Below are 17,222 nucleotides of genomic sequence, written 5' to 3'. Positions count from 1 at the left end.
ATGAAAATGGAAACACCATATGCCAGAACTTAGTGTAGAGAAAGCAATTCTAACAGTGAAGATTATAGTGTTAAATACTATATTAAGAAAAACAAAGATCCAAAAAAACCTAACTTTACACCTCAAGAAACTAGAAAAAGATGAACAAATTAAGCCCAAAGTCTGGAGAAAGAAGGAAAGGTAAAGATCAGAGCAGGAATAAATGACATAGAGAATAGAAAAGATCAGTGAAACTACAGTCATAATAGTGAAATCTGTTTTTGTTTTTTTAAGAGATAAAATTGACAAGCCATCACCTAGGCTAAGAAAAAAGAAGACTCAAAATTATAAATTGGAGAGGAGATATTATTACAACTGATACCACAGAAATACAAAGGATCATACTACTGTGAACAAGTATGCACCAACAAATTGGACAACCTAGAAGTGAACACATTATTAGAAACATACAACCTATCAATCAAGACTGAATCATGGAGCAGTAGAAGTCCTGAGCAGATCAGCAAACAGTAGGGACATTGAATCTGTAGTCAAAAACCTCCCAACAGAGAAAAGCCTGGACCTGACTGCTTCACTGGTGAATTCTACTAAATGTTTAAGAAAGAATTAACATTCAGCCATCTCAAACTCTTCCACAAAATTAAAGAGGAGGGAAAACTTTTAAACTCATTTATGAGGTCAGCATTACCCTGCTACCACAGCCAGGCAAAGACACTACAAAAATAGAAAATTACAGGCCAATGTCTCTCATGAACACACATGTAAAAATCCTTAACAAAATAACTAGCGAACTAAATTCAACAGCACACTGAAAGGACCATACACTATGATTAAGCGACGTGAATCACTGGGATGTAAGGGTGGTTCAGCATACACATGAGTAAATGCGATATACCACATTAACAAAATGAAGCGTGGAGATCACGTGATCATTTCAACTGATGCAGAAAAACATCTGACCAAATTCAACATCCTTTCATAAGAAAAACTCAACAAGTTGTGTATAGAAGGAATGTACCTCAAAATATTACAGGTCATATATGACAAGCCCACATCTAACATCACCATCAGTGGTGGAAAACAGAAAGGTTTTCCATTAAGATCAGGAGCAAGACATGGAAAGACAAAAGGCATACAACTTGGAACAGAAGAAGTGAAACTGTCTCTGCTGATGATGTGGCCTTACATATAGGAAACCCCAAAGGCGCCACGAAAACTGTTAAACTAATAAAGTAATTCAGTAAAGTTGCAGTAAGAACCAATATTGTTTCCAGGTGCGACCAACAAACCATCCTAAAAAGAAATCAAGAAAACAATTCCATTTACAATACTATCAAATTATCTAGGAATGCATTTAATCAGCAATATGAAAGACCTGTTCACTGAAAACTGTAAGACTGATGAAAGAAGTTGAAGGCACAAATAGAAAGATATATTTTGTTCATGGATTGGAAAATATTGTTAAAACTCCATACTACCCAAACTGATCTGTAGATTCAATGCAATTTCTATCCAAAATTCCAATGTCATTTTTCACAGAAATAGAAAAATTCTCCTAAAACTCATATGAAACCACAGAATACCCCAAATAACCAAAGAAACTTTCAGCAAAAAGAACAAAACTGGAGGCATCACACTACCTGATTTTAAAATTGAGTATAAAGCACAGTGATTAAAAACAGTATGATACTGGCATAAAACCAGAAATAGATCCATAATTTATAGTCAGTTGATCTTTGACAAAAGTGGCAAGAACATACAACGGAGAAAGGACTTTTTCTTTTTTTTAATAACTAGATATCCATATATAAAGAAATGAAATGAGACACCCCATATTAAAAAATCAACTCTTAAATGGATTAAAGACTTAAACATAAGACCTGAAACTGTAAAATTACTGGGACCAAACATATCGGAAAAACCTTGACATTGGTCTAAGCAATCAGTTTTGGATAAGACTAAAAGCACAAGCAGAAAAAGCAAAAATAGACAAAAATAATTGAATCAAAGTAAAAAGCTTCACCTGTTGGCAAAGATACGGCGAAAGGGAACCTGTGTACACTGTTGGTTGGAACATTATATAGTCATTATGGAAATTCATTAAAAAAATTAAAACTGCCATATGACCCAGCATTCTCACTTCTGGCTCCATATCCAGAGAAAATCAGTACACACTTCCATGTTCACTGCAGCATTATTCACATTAGCCAAGATATGGAATCAGCCTAATTGTCCATGGATTGATGAATGGATTAAAAAAACGTAATCTGTACACTGGCCTTTAAAATGAAGGAAATGCTGTCATTTATGACAACATGGATAAACCTGGAGGACATTATGGTAAGTGAAATCAGCCAGACACAGAAAGGTGAACACTGCATCATCTTATTTATGTGTGGAATCTAAAAAAGTTGAAGTCATACAAGTAGAGAGTTGAATGGTGGTTGTCAGGGGCTAGAGAGGATGAGCTGATGCTGGCCGCAGGGTGCAAAGTTTCAGTTAGATGGGATTAAAAAGTTCTGGTGATCTGTTGTACAGCTTGGTGACTGTAGTTAATATATACTTGAAAAATGCTAAAGAGTGAATCTTAAATGTTCTTCACACACAAAAATGGTATGTGAGGTGATAGGTGTGTTGATTAGCTTGATATCCTTTCCCAGTGTATATGTACATTGAAGCGCCAGGTTGTGCACCATAAATATGTACAATTTTTACTCATCAATTATATCTTTAAAAAATTAAATCATTTCAAATGTGTATTTTATTAAATAATGGTAGTAAGCCCATTACAAGTTAATAGAAACAACATTTTAATGGAAAATTAACAGTTTTCAAAACCGAAGGTTATTGAGAAGAGGGGCACTGTTTTACATCTTTGTGAATCTCCTTAGCATTTAACTTAATAGAAAACAGCTGGATTCTGCTGGATTCGCATCGGCTTCAGCCTTCAATTTGTCATGATATCACAGGTCATATAGCCTCAGGCAAACCTCACTCCATACTTTGGAAAGAAGTGAAACTGCTGTAGTTCACAGAAGATAATACTTTTGATTGAGATGGTGCTATGATGCTATGAGTGTGTGAGTTCACAGTTTAACCTCCTTCTAAAATAAACTTGCAATGATAGGCATATTTAAGATATCCATATGGATCCAAATTTGAACAGGAAAATGCAAGGATATGTGAAATTGAAAACATAAACCTTCTGAACTAATTATCTTGAAAAAGGCAGAGGAAATTAAGAAGCTGACTGCTCTTGGGTAATGAGGTCCGGAAGCACACCATGCATATTGAGGTCCCAGGCTCATTGTGGCAAACAGGCCCTGGATTGGGAATTGCCTGACATGAAAGGAACCTGGAATTAACAACAAACAGTGATGGTTACCCAGGCTCTTTACTTACATTATGAGTGGTGACAAGGGCTGAGAAAACAGAACCATGCAGAGAGGACCCAGCCTAAGCTTTAATCCTGCTCAGTGACTACTATACCCCCTTTTTCACGTGGCACAGAATCCCCAGTTGACAATACAAGATTGTCTCTGAACTGTGTTTCTCATGGGTGAGGTCGAGATAGTGAAAAAGACATGGAGGGAAGAACAGTTCAGAGCGGAGGTGGAAAAGACAACCCATAGGAAAACACTTAGAAACTAAACTTGTAAAGCACTGGGTTAAAGTTAGGAAATCTTAACAGTGAACAAGACAACAAAACCAGCAATCACACAGAATCAGTCCTTTCAAAAGGCAATTCAAACCAAATAGTGTTAGTGTGACTTTAACCTTTTTGAAGCGATAACAATAGTATCCATAAAATGTTCATCCATTTGAGAAAGATGAACATAAAAAATGTACCAATCAGAAGTCATAGAACAGAAAACAGTTACTGTATTTAAAACATCTAGGGAAATGCTATTACCAGATGCAGTTAAAAAGAGGAGTTACTGAAAGCACAGAAAATAATATGAATATGAAAAATATCAAGATTGAGACAAATGGAGGATGCATTAAGAAGGGTCATTATACTTTATAGGTTGAAAAGAGTAGAAATGTAATGGCAGAAAAGTTACATTTAAGGACGCAATGGCCAAGAATTCTCCAGAATGGAAGACAGACATTCATCGGTCACATAAATCCTGAGCAAGATAAGCAAAAATCTATACGTGACATATAAATAGATATTATTAGGAAGGAGCGTTATGCTGGCGCAGACCTCCTCATCAGTAATGTTAGAAGACAGTGGAATAACATCTTCAAAATAAGAAGAGAAGATAAAGGTTACTGAAGAATTCCACTCTGGGCTAAAATGTCACTCAAACAAGTAGACTACTTTATACACTTACTGAAAGACACATTTAAGGATTTATTGCAGTGAGAAAAAGTAAACCTAGAGGGACAAGAAGTGAGATTCAAGAAACATGAATGAGTGAATAAATTCTCGAAATACCAGTAAATATAATTAATCAGTGACTATAAAGATAGTTTTCTTTTGGTTTGTTTAAAAAAGGTATAATTAAAATTCTAGACAATATTAATGAAGGCGGGAATGGGAAATTGAGTGAATTGCTAACATGTGCCAGCATGCTTGCTTTAGCACTTTGTCGTCTGTTAAATATGCTTGCATATAAATTAGGAACCTAAAGACAGACAGTGAAGGAATAGATACCATTGAAACCTCCCAAATAAGCATAAGGAAAAGAGGAGACTAAAGACAACTGGATCAATTCAGTAGAATGCAGGAAAGGAGAAAATAAACGACAAAAAGCATATTAAACAAACACATCAATAATTTAAAATGTAAGCAGATTAACTTCCCTGTGCTTCTCAACAGAGGATCATCACCTTGTTTGTACCTAAAAACATAGCCTTGAAATGTATGTAAAGCAAAGCTATTAGTAATAAGGAGTGGTGGGTAAAAGCATAAGAATGTTGGGAGATTTTACTCTACCTAGAACAGATAGGCAGACAAATCACCAAGAATACTAAAGAGGTGAATACAGGTAACAAGTCGGTCCTATGAACACAAATAGAAATTGATACCTAACAGCTAGAGAATAGTCAGTCTCTTCTAATATATTGAACGATTAAAATTAACCCACCAAGCATGCTTTGACAGATGTGAAACAGCATATGGGCCATGGTTTATGAGTATAATGCAGCTAACTTAGAAATCTATATTCAAAAGATAGTTTTTTCCCCCCAAGATCTTTGACTCCTACACATTTCTTCGTGTCCCAAAGAGGAAATCTAATGGAAACAATGAAAGATAGGACTGAACAAGAAAGAACTACAAAAAGAAAGAAATTAATTAAATGAAAAAGAAGGAAGAATGTGGTCAACAAAATGAAGTTGTTTTAAGAAGACAAAACTGTCAAAATCTTTAGCAAAACTGATGGAGAAACCGTGGATAGATTAATAATATTAGTAATAGAAGAAGGGACATAATCCCCAATGGAGAGGAGGTTATAAACTGTTGTAGAGAACATAAGAAATGAGATAACAATGCAAAGCATTCTATAAGGCTATACCTTCATAGCAAAACCAGACGAAGATAGTGTAATAAAAAAAAGTGTAAGCAGCACCCAGCTGCATGTGTGTGTGAATGAGATCCTTGTAATCACGGTCGCGCAGGGTTTACGAATACCGTTTTCAACATAAGAAAATCTGCTTTAGTCCCATATCATCAGATTACGTTAAATGATAAAATATAATCTTCCCAATGGATGCAGAGAAGTCATTATATAAAATTACTCATGATCAATTTTGTAGAAACTAGAACGTAAGGGAATTTCCTTAACCTCCAATAAAGAGCGTGTCCAAAACAAGCCTGCAATGAATGTTTTTACTTCATAATAAAGACAAGAGTATCCCCTTTCAAATACAGGACAGCACTTGTGTGACCATCCAGAAGACCTAGCCAACGCATTGTGTTAAGGAAATGAGGTGTGATTGTTAATGAAAGTAAAAAGGAAATCATTAAAAATTAAGCTGTTAATGTTTTTAAAATTTAGGAAATCTGTACAGACAAATAGAACTACAGGGAAAAAAAAGGTCAAGTTTACTGGATCCAAAGCCAGCATATAAAAAGCAATAGCAGGCTGGGTATGGCTCCTGCATATAATCCCAGCACTTTGGAAGGCCAAGGTGGGCGGATCATGAGGTCAGGAGTTAGAGACCAGCCTGGCCAACATGGTGAAACCCCGTCTCCACTAAAAATACAAAAATTAGCCCAGCGTGGTGGCGTGTGCCTATAATCCCAGCTGCTCAGGAAGCTGAGGCAGGAAAACTGCTTGAACCTGGGAGGTGGAAGTTGCAGTGAGCTTAGATCATGCCATTGCACTCCAGCCTGAGTAACAGAGCCAGATTCTGTCTCAAAAAAAGAGGAAATAAAGCAATAGCAGATACTCTTCTCAAAAATTCATAACCCAACTCAAATTGTGAGAAAATATCAAACTGAGGAGCACTCTACAAAATACTGAGAAGCTGTCACAGCTCTGGGGAGCCTATGGAGATACAATCACTAAATGTGATGCTGAGTCCGGGATGAGATTCTGGAACAGAAGGAAGATAGTCGTGGAAAAAGGGGTGACATCAAAATAGTCTGTAGTTTGTTTTGTGCTGATATTAATCTCTTCTTTTTGACAAAGTACCAAGGTTATATAAGGTATTAACATCAGGGAAAATGGGGTGGGGAAGTTTTGTACTACCTTTGCAACTTTTTTGGTAATTCTGAAACTATTAACCAATTATACAATTAACAGGGGAAAAAAGGACCTCCTAATATAGGGAAAATAATTTACAATGTATTGTTGATGGCCACAGGCGATAACACACAAACGCTAGTGTGGACAGATGGTCAAAGATGAGAGGTCTTGATAGAATGTTTGCAGTTTTCTCTAAATTGCTGGGTGCATTTAATAAAAAGTCAGAATCTCAATAGGATAGTTCATCATACGTTAAAAGCTGCTTCTAAAAATTATTTGAAAGATGGTGGGCTAAGAGTCAGACACGTCTGAAAAACAAGGTAGGGCCGTCATTCTTTCAGATACCAAGATACTGTAAAGCCGTAATAATACGGTGCCTTCATGCACAAGATAGAGAGATGCTTCAGGGCTCCAACAAGAGAGTTTAAGCGCAGACCCTCTCATACACAGAAACGTGATACAAAGTCATGGGAAATTAATCCCTAACATAGAACATAGGCAACAATAGCTGTAAAGAAAACTAAAATGTACAACTATTTGAATATGACCTCTGTCTGGGGAAGAATTTCTTAAATTAGACATAAAAAGCAGAAATCTGAAGTAAAAGAAGAGAAATTTTACAGCACCTGTAAGACAAAAGATAATGTTGGCTCTTCTAATTTTGTTAATGGTACAGATTTTGGACTTTAAATGCAGTTGAGGTGGGGAGCAGAAGGTCATTCAAGCTGGAACATGACATCTTTTTTACCTTGAAAAATTCCCCTTGATACTATGTGGAGAATACTGGAGGGAGGGTTTGGAATGGAAGAAGGGTTTTTGCGGGAAGGTGATGTTGCTTAGGACTACCTAAGCAACTTACTGATTTGTGTTAGACCAGCAAGACCTGCTGATAAATTGGATGTTGGTGGTAAGGAAAAAAGGAACAAGAACGATTGTGAGGTGTTTTTTTTTTACAGAAATGAGGAAAGGGGAAATTAATATTTGTTTTAAATGCTTTGAGTTGCTTGATAGACATCCAAGGGGAGCAGTTTCCAAGCAAAAGACTGCACCTTTGTGGACAGTCTTGTGGCAGAGGATTGGAATTTGGGACCCATGGGCCTGTAGGTGGCATTTAAATCATGTTACTAGGTGAGGAGGGAAGGGTTGTTATCTAGGGAATGGACATTGATGGAGAAGACTAGTGACTAAATTCTGAGGCAAGACCCTCCAGTCTGTAGATGGTGAGCAGAGCAGAAGCCATTTATGCCTGAGAGGAGTCCACTGCCATGGGGAGAACCAGGACCATGTAATTGTCACCAAAAGTAAGAGAAGATAGCGTGGGATTTTGTTTTTGTTTGCTTGTTTTAATGAGGATGTTGAATGTTACTGAGCAATTAAGAGCAAGTTTCTTGGCCGCATAAGGAATTGCTGAAATTGTCGAGCAATTTCAGTGGGTTTGAAAGGGATGGAAGCCTGTGGGGCATGCATGTTAACAGGAGAATGTATGGTAAGACCGTTGAGTCAGTGACAGTAGAGCACGCTATGAAGAGGCATTTTCAGGGCCGGGAGGTGCTGAGCAAGGGGTGGTAGCTGCAGGAGCTCTGAAAGCATGTGGTGTCTGGTGGAAATGAATGATCCAGGATCCAGAGAGAAACTGATACTGCAGACAGAGGCGTTTGAGGAGAGAGGGGGACGATGGAGTCCTTAAAATACATTAAAATCCCCTATGAAACCTTAACCACACAGTAGGATCCCTGGGGACCTGAAAAACAAAGATCCTCTGCTGGACACTGGGAATCTGCATTGTTTAACAGCTCTCCAGGTGAGCCTAATGAGTAGCCACATTTGAATTATCTCTAAATTAAATAAGGCTGCTACCACTTTCACCTTCAGTCTTTCTGCTGGAGAACTTGTTTTGAAGGTGTGTTTTCATAAGCACAGTGTTTTCATTTGTATATTATGTTTACGTGGCACTGCGGGGCAAAAAGAGACTCATGATGGTATGGGGAGTCTAAAACACACAGAGCAGATTTTCAGTGGAGCGAGCAGCCACTGATAAGTCCTTGAGTATAGTACCAAGTTTAATTCGGGGTATTAGAGTCTGTGTGCTCCTTAGGCAAATACCTTTTGGTAACGAACCGTGTCTTACAGATGTTTTTTCCTTTAAAATTAAAATCATACAGCATTTTTATTAGCCACTTAAAATCGTGCTGTGTAAATTTACTAGAATACAGTTTAATTCTTTTCCGTGGAGCACATTTTTGGCGATAAAAATGATGCTCTGTGAATATCCCTGCATAGAATCTTCTGTGTGTCTCTGTATTTTCGTTGCTTTTTTAGTTCTTTGAGAGTGGAGTCGTCGGACCAGAGAGTACATTAGTGAACTCTGAGTAATTCATTGATTTTACTGCCAGAGAAGAAATACCTATCTCTGCCAAGGAAATTCACAGTGTGGAGGGCACATTCCTTGTCCCTAGAGGTAACCCATTAACAATTTCTTGCATGCCTTTCCGTAAGTTTTACCTGTATTTACGTTTATCCTTCAAAAACAAATAAATGAGAAAACACTTACCAGTTGGTTTCTACAAACTTCAGTAACTTGTGTGTTTCACTAAGTCTATTGAGAATTCGGTCCTTAATAATCCCATACAAGGCTACCTTATTATTTTTCTCTCTCATTTTCTTGCTGTTTTACTAAACGGCATGCAGTGGGCTCGCACCGTGGAAGGTCTGAATTGGCGGCTGGTGGGAAACAACGCAGTAGCGTGAGACTGCCCGCTCCCGTAAACCGCACGTGCCCGGTGTTTCAGGTCTGCATTTCTTTACGCAAGTAGTCAGGTCGCGACGTTCCCTTCGCAGGTCGGCCAGCCGTTTGCATTTTTTTGGGAATTGCCAGTTTTCTCCCCTTTGCCCGTTTTTCGGGCTTGGTTTGGTCTTTATCTCGTTGGTTTCCAAGAGCTCTTCGTTTATTAAGGACATTAAGCTCAGTGTCTTTCATGTGTCCCAGGCGGAAAAGTCTCGTCTTCCCCGTAGGTCTTTAGAAGTTAATGTATATGTTTTTTTGCGGGCAGGATTTTCATTTTCTTCATTTAGACAAATGTGTGCATTTGTCCCTTTATTCTTCAGCGGTTTTACATATGAAAATCTTAGTGGGCTTTCCTCCGTTTCGACTCCCATTTCTTTGTTTGGGGGGCTGCACCCCCACCGCGCCGCTCACCCCCTCACCCCCCTTTTCCAGACCTGGCCTTGGGATCCCTCACGGCCACTCCCTGACGTCAACCCCCAGCCTTCGCGCCAAGCTGTTACTGTGGCAACCGCAGCCTGATTGGCACGTCACGGGGTCGTGGTGAGGGGCCTGGAGAGGGGGCCTGGAAAGGGCGGCGAGGCCGCTGATTGGTTGGCACGGAAGCCCCGCCTCTGCAGAGGAGCCCTGACTAGGAGGCGTTGAGCTGCCCCTCGGTGCAGACGCCTGGGAGCCGCGGGAGGAGCAGTTTGGGAGGCTAGGCGCGGGAGATGTCCACCCTGGGCTGCTGGCGCCGCCGGGCGCCGGGCGCCGTGTGGGTGCGCTAGGCGGCTGTTCGCGCCTGCGGCTGCGCTGCCCTCAGGTGAGGTGAGTGCACCTTCAGCCGCTCCACGCGCCTCCTGCCCGCCGGACCTTGCTGTCGCGATGGTGCTGGGCCAGAGCGGCCGTTTTGCGGCAAGACCCCCGCGGCAAGCCGGCGATCTTCGTGGCCAGGCGGGCTGGCGGGCACGGCACATGGCCGCCCGCTGCCCGGGCCGGGAGTGGGCGCCACGGCGGCCGCGTAGTCCATGCCGTGCTTTTGGGGCAGGGGTGGGCGCAGGTAGGGGCGAGTGCGGCCATCTTGCGGGCCGGGGTCTGAGGGGCTGCTGCGGGGTCTCCGCGGCTTCCTCACTGTCCGCGGCCACCGCAGCAGTCTGGGGCGTTAGGGCGGACAGCAGGGGCTCTGTCGCGGCCAGTCCAGCAGGGTGGACACCGGTCCCGTGCCTGTTGCCGCGGCAGAGCCTCGGGCTTCCGGGGCCGGGGCTGGGGGCCGCGAGGATGCCCCCTGGTGCGCGCTGCCGTCCGGCTTGCAGTGCCGGCGTGCCCAGCTGCCCTCTGGGGCGGGACTTGTTTGCCGCAGTGGCGGTGGGCGGGGTGGAGGGCTGGCCCGCCTGCAAGACGCTTTCTTTCTCCGCCCTCTCGGGCGCTCGGGGGTTTGCTGCGCAGGCGCTGCCCTGCTTGGTTGGCGGCAGATGGGGAGGGGCAAGGCTGATGTGACTGTGGGTGGCATTGGATGCGATGGTCTATTCAAGCCCCACCCACTGGGTGCCATCTTTTAGGAGGGTGGCTGAGGTTTGCCGAGCAGGTGGTGTTCTGGTTGATTGGCAGCAAATGGGGCGGGGCAAGGCTGAAGTGAACAGAGCGTTAGATGTAATGTTCCTCTCAGGCCCCTCCCACCTGGACGCCATGTTTGATGGGGGCCGCTGAGATTTGCTGCGCAGGCTCTGCCCTGGTTGGTTGGTGGCAGATGGACGGGGCAAGGCTGAAGTGACTGGATAGTGTTAGATGCAGTGATCCGCTCAGGCCCCACCCACCTGGACGCCATGTTTGATGGGGGCTGCTGAGGTTTGCTGCGCAGGCTCTGCTCTTGATTGGTTGGTGGCAGATGGGGTGGGGCAAAGGCCGAAGTTACTGGGTAGCATTAGATGTAACCATCTGCTCAGGCCCCGCCCACCTGGACACCATGTTTGATGGGGGCTGCTGAGGTTTACTGCGCAGGATCTGCCCTGGTTGGTTGGTAGCAGATGGGGCGGGGCAAGGCTGAAGTGACTGCGTAGCATTGGATGTAACGTTCTGCTCAGGCCCCGCCCACCTGGATGCCATGTTTGATGGGGGCTGCTGAGGTTTGCTGCGCAGGCTCTGCTCTGGTTGGTTGGTGGCAGATGGGGTGGGGCAAGGCTGACCGGACTAGTTTGCATTGGATGTAATGTTCTGCTCAGGCCCAGCCCACTTGGGCGCCATGTTTGATGGGGCTCCTGAGGTGTGCTGCACTGGCGCTGCTGTGGTTGGTTGGTAGAAGATGAGGCGGGGCAAGGCTGAAGTGACTGGGTGCATTGTACATGGCGGTCTGTTCAAGCCCCACCCACCTGAGCGCCATCTTTAATGGGGGAGGTTTGTGATTTGTTACGCAGGCGCTGTGCTGGGTGGTTGGGTGGGGCAAAGCCAAAGTGGCTGAGGTTGGAATTGGACGTGACCGTGGGCTCAAGGCCCGCACGCCTGCGCGCCATCTTTGTTGGGGGCGGCTGAGGTTTGCTGCCCAGGCGCTACTTGGGTTGGTTGGTGACAGATAGGGCGGAGCAAGGCCGAAGTGGCTGAAGGTGGCATTGGACTTGACTGTCTGCTCCAGCCCCGCCCACTCGGCCGCCATATTTGATGGGGGCGGCCGCGGTTTGCCGCGTAGGTGTGGGCTTGTTCACAGGGAGTGGCGGGCTGCGGCTGCCGCGCCGGCCTTGTCCACGATGATGGAAAGCTGTGGAGTGCCGCGCTGCTGTTACTGTCAGTGCTGGTCGCGGGGCTCTTTAGTCAATGGGACTGGCTGGGTCCCCGCATGTGGTGGAGCAGGAAGAGTTGCCTAAAGTTTGCCATAGTGCCTGCCAAACCATTTGTCCTCAAGGACAGGGCGATGGGTTGTTAGCGCGCCCGCTGTGTTTTTGGCTCACCCCTTTCCCTGTTGTTTGACCAAGACTTTGTTCACCTCAGATGTATCTGGCTGTATCTTGTGTCTGGGGCGGCTTGGCGGGGAGGCTGCAAGGCGGGTTGCGCAGGTACCCTGCTCACGGGGTTGAAGGCTGGGGCCACGTGCCGTCCCTCGGCACTCACCCGGCTGGGAGGACTCCCCGCCCCCCGCCTCCCTGGTACTGTCTGTACTTGCCGCAGGGGGGCGCCTGAGGTTGACTGCGCAGGTGCCATCTTGAGTGACACCTGTGTGGGCCCCAGGGGCGGGCATGAGGGAGGGCTGTCTCAGTTGCTGGGGGCTGTCGAGCCTGGTCCACCCTGGCGCAATCTTTGGCCACAGCGGGGCGCGTAAGGACTATTACACAGGCGCTGTTTTGAAGGGCTGCTGGGTCGGCTGTAGGGGTGGGTGCAGAGGACTGAGTGATTGTCAGGGGCTGCATGGCCCGCCCACCCTGTGGCATCGTCTTTGCTGGCCATTAGGTGGCAGTCAAGGTGTACTGTGCAGGCACTGTCCTGAATGACAGTTGGGCTGACTGCAGGAGCGGGCCTGAGGGAGGGGCTGCCTTGTCTTGAATGACTGATGGAGGCCATAGCATGTGTCTCTTGTCTGATGGAGCAGCCAGGCTTCAATGTGGCAGGTGCACTATGCAGGCGCCACGTTGAATGACAGCTGCCCCGGCTGTAGGAGTGGGCATGAGCCCCACCCATCATAGCACCACTTGTGTTGCCGGAGGCGGGGCAGCAGAGGCGTACTGCGCAGGCGCCATCTTGAGTGACAGCAGGGCTGATGGGAGGGGGCTGAGGGGATTTCATGGTAGGCGGGGCCGTAGAGCCACGTTCATTCATTCTGTGCCATCTTTGCTGGCTCAGGGGTGGGGCCTGTGTGGGAGCCTTCCTGACCGCCTGCTGTACTGGCTTGCCCACTGAGCCCTGCCCTGCCTTCTTGGGCAGCGTGCCTTCAAGGCTGGTGGCACCGTGCTTCCTCCAGGGGGCGCCAGAGCCAGGCCTTGGGAAGCGGGCAGGTTCAGCTACGCAGCCTTGGGTCATTGAGCAGAAAAGTGAGATCCAAGGCCAAACGTAAACGTTTTGAGAGATTTGGGGAAGGGTTTTAAGTGAGAAAATGGAGGAAGTGGGCGGTGATTTGGAGGCTCTAGGGGTGAAGGACTTTCACTCAAAATTCTACAGCTCGAGGTAGAAAAATTTAGGGCTGCAGGTGGTCCTGGGAGGGACAGTACATGGGAACTAAGAGGCTGCACTGAGCAGGTCGGGGTGTGTTTGAAGGGGCTGCCACATGTGTAGGGTGGGGCCATGGGAGAAACTGTTATGCGCAGAGCCACTAGAGGGCTGCACAGCTTCGAAAGCTGAGTTTGTTTGGGTGGGGCCCTCCCAGTACTAGCTCTCCTGCAGGTGTTCTTTAGAGATGCAGTAAGTCACTGCGCCCAACTCTTGAATAGCTTTTAATAAGCTCTTTAACCTCACCAAAATATGCTCACGTGACTCTTGGAACATAAACCAGCCCCATAATCATGAAGCTCCTTCCCCGCAGGACCTCTAATTGATTAAACACATGCTGTGAGGTGCAGTGGGACTTGAACTTTGTCCTGTTAGTCCACTGAGAGCATAGTGATAAACCCTTAAAATACTTCGCATGATTATCTCTAATAATACTGAGAGGATTGTGGTTCTAACATAGGAATGGCCAGTGCCATAAATGGAATTCTTGAATTGATTCCTTAATAGGGCCCCAGAGAAGATTTTAAGACACCCCAGAAATTGACTTGAATGCCTCTGACATAGCCTTGTTGGAGAAAGTCTATGAGTACATCCCAGGGTGTGAGGTGGCTTAAGGGAGCTATACTCATAGCCCTTCATCCGAATGGGATGCTCTTCATGGTCTCATTTGACCTATGCCATTGTAGACAATAAATGTGGAACTGTTATGGTGTTGTTTCCAGCCTGAGGAACCTAGTAACTGCAAAATAAATTTGGCATCTCACATTTTCTTTTCCTCTACAGCTTTGTCTTCTTGATCTTCCATCCTTCTTGGAGACGGCTAGCAAGAGGAAGGGGGACTAGGTCCCAACGCTAGGTGGCTGGGCCCAGGTGAGTTGAACTTCCTCCTCACAGTGCCACACCCATCTTTGGAGTGGCCACCACACTGCCTTACTCTGACACTTCCTACTGTGCCCATGTTCCACATAGCCACCCCAACACCATTTGTGCCTTCTGAGAACACCCAGACTCCTCTGGCGGATTGTGCACCACTAGAAATTCTTCCTGTCTTACACCATCCATTTCAGTATCCTCCCTCTTTTTCTCATGTCCAGCTACTCCTTCAGGCCTACTCTTTTTCTCTTACCTGGTGATTAAAGAAGCATGAGAGATTCATTGACTCATCTGTGGATACTGATCAAGTGTACACTTTGTGCCAGGTACTGGAACATAGCCCTCCTGGGGAAAGGGAAGTGTTTTTACAGAGTTTTTAGTCTATTTGGGAATTAAAGCTGTGGGAAACATCATTGTCTGATTTATACCGTTGCAAGAAAACATCTGCTAGCAACAACCAGCTTAGGCTACATAGGGGCCTCCCTGACATGGTCAAGAATGTTAAAACAGAGCCCCGAAGGAGTGTGAATGGTGTGTGTCACGGGGAGAGTAGTCTCAGCAGAGGGGATAGGGATGTTCTTTAGAGATGCAGACGGGGAGCTGAAAATCCAGTATTCCTAGAACAAGGGAATTGTTTAGTGGCATCTGACTGAGGTAGGAAAAAGGTAAGTTGGGCCTTCATCCTGAAAAGCCTTGTAATCTGTGATAAGTAACTGGGCTTGACCTGAAATGCAAGGGGAAGCCCTTTTCACCATGGGAGTATCGTGACAATCAGATTTGCAGTTTTAAGAAGATCATCTGGTTATAGGGTGCAGAAGGGAAGGGTGGATGCAATGGGTGTGGGAGACCACCTTGGGCCTGGGTGAGAGGGTGGCGTGGCTTGTGGTCATATCACAGAGAGGAGTGAAGTGGGTAGATTATTTGCGAGGTGCTGAGGAGGGAGACCCCACAAGACTCACTTTCTTTGTTCATGGCCTGCTGACTGATTCAGAGCAGATGCAGTAAATCACATGACATGGGGAAGCAAACACATCGCCAGAGGTTGTTTGTTCCTTTGTTAGCAAGCATTGATAGTGGGCCTGACACAGGACAGTATCATGCCAGGCTTGGACGCTCCAAAAGTAAGTGGCATAATCCCTGGTCTTCAGTGTCTACTGAATGGAAACTCCCATCACAAGAAGAGTAAGGATGTGTTTACCAAGATGGGTGGCTATGGTGGTGGTGAAATACTGCTTGGGGAGAGGCAGAGGGCCCTTAGGATGAGTTGGTATATTCCTGGCCTCAGTGAATGCTCAAGGTATCTATTATAGTGCTTAACCCTGTGGAGACTTGGAAACCCCCTTCACCTGAGGGCTCATGTTGGTAGATCCACATTTAACTAAGCTCAGGAGACTTTAAACCGTACTGACATGTGACTTGAAATAGAATGTTCCTCTTCCCACAATTCTGGTTTATTAATTCAGTAGCAGGGACCCAAGTACTCAGCAGTGTGTTATGATCAGCAGATTCTCTTTCTGTAGGCAGAACCTACATGGGAAACAACCATAATGAAAAGATTGCTTGGTGAGTACGGAATCAGAACCAAGAGGATGTGGGTGAGCTTTAATAGCACTGGTTTGTAACATAGTCTAGTACAGCCGTGTGGTCACAGTGAAACCCTTGCTTAGGGTTACCAAGATACCAGAAGCCCCTTACCTGACACCCTTGCCCTCCCCAAACTCCTTTCAAGTTAGGTTCACTCTCCTGTAGATGGTTGGATGGGCCATGCTTTGTGGCCTACTTTTTAATACTCCCTCCTCTTAGAAAAATAAGATCAGCCAATTACTGTTGTTAGAATATAGTCAAATAACTCATACTGTTCTGGAAGACATTTTGTCTTTTTAAAGTAGCTTTATTTGTCTTGAACCATTTTATGCTGATCATAAGACTGAACACTTAGATATTATTTCCTCTCTTTCTAAACTTTTGGGGAAATCTCTGAAGGATGGACAACAACAAGGAGATTTTGCTGCAGTGTGGTAAGTGCTAAGCTTAATGTGATAGAAGTAGGCCCAGGATGTTGAGATTATCTGAGAGAAGCCAGCCAACAGCCCAGAGGGTAGAGGTTGTGGCCTGTGAAATGGAGTTAATGGTCATTTACTCCTTGCTCCCATGTAAAATTGTTCCCCTAGAGTTCCTGTGTCCATATGTACCTTATTCATAGGCGGTTGGACCAGACTGGTTACCTTAGAGCAGTGGTTCTCAAAGAACAGCTCCTAGAGTGGTTGTAGGAGTGCTTCTTTCCTGGGGAACCCAGGCCTCCTGAGTCATCCCACCTGGAAAGGTAGCTTCGTTTTTCCCAAGCACCCTAGACGACTCTTCTGCATGTCTGAATTTGAGAACCACTGCTCTAGAAGGAATCAGGCTGTAGCATGCACTTTCAAAGTGAGCATTTGGATGAAGGAAGGACACTGAGTGTCAGGCATTTAAACGTGGAGGTGAGATAGGTCTGGGATGGGATAGCATCTTACTCCATGTGCATGCTGAAGTGGAGGCTGTCGGTCTGCAGAAAGAGGCAGGGGAATGGAACAAACAAGAAGAGAGACGAGACCACATACCACGCTGTCCCTGAGAGACGACGAGACTAACCTCCTCGCTTCCTGACTTTAAAGTTCTCAATTCCAGCCCCCTTTTAATGAGGTAGGTAGAACAAGTTGGGGGCT

General features: G+C 45.2%; 1 protein-coding gene across 40 annotated transcripts in view; it reads left to right on the top strand.

The window, feature by feature from the left end:
* Positions 1-10,138: 10,138 nt before the first annotated feature.
* The window catches only part of PEG3 (paternally expressed 3), a 29,698-nt gene continuing 22,614 nt past the window's right edge, over positions 10,139-17,222 (top strand). For 3 of the 40 annotated variants that reach the window (XM_035286317.3, XM_078361726.1, XM_035286324.3), the window contains exons 1-2: positions 10,139-10,282; positions 14,431-14,517. Coding sequence is in view for 8 of the 40 variants with exons in the window: in XM_035286308.3 (XP_035142199.1) it covers positions 16,068-16,083; positions 16,504-16,538 (51 nt within the window). In the remaining 32 variants the exon portion in view is untranslated. Of the gene's footprint in view, positions 10,288-11,553; positions 11,851-14,430; positions 14,518-14,741; positions 14,847-16,025; positions 16,539-17,068; positions 17,200-17,222 lie in introns of those variants that run through there. The other 37 variants (XM_035286312.3, XM_078361727.1, XM_035286316.3 and 34 more) reach the window with 26 other exon arrangements.

This window comes from Callithrix jacchus, chromosome 22, assembly GCF_049354715.1.
Source record: "Callithrix jacchus isolate 240 chromosome 22, calJac240_pri, whole genome shotgun sequence".
NCBI classification, from domain to species: Eukaryota; Metazoa; Chordata; class Mammalia; order Primates; family Cebidae; genus Callithrix; species Callithrix jacchus.
Note: the sequence above shows the minus strand (reverse complement) of the source record. Positions and strands in the feature narration are given on the sequence as shown.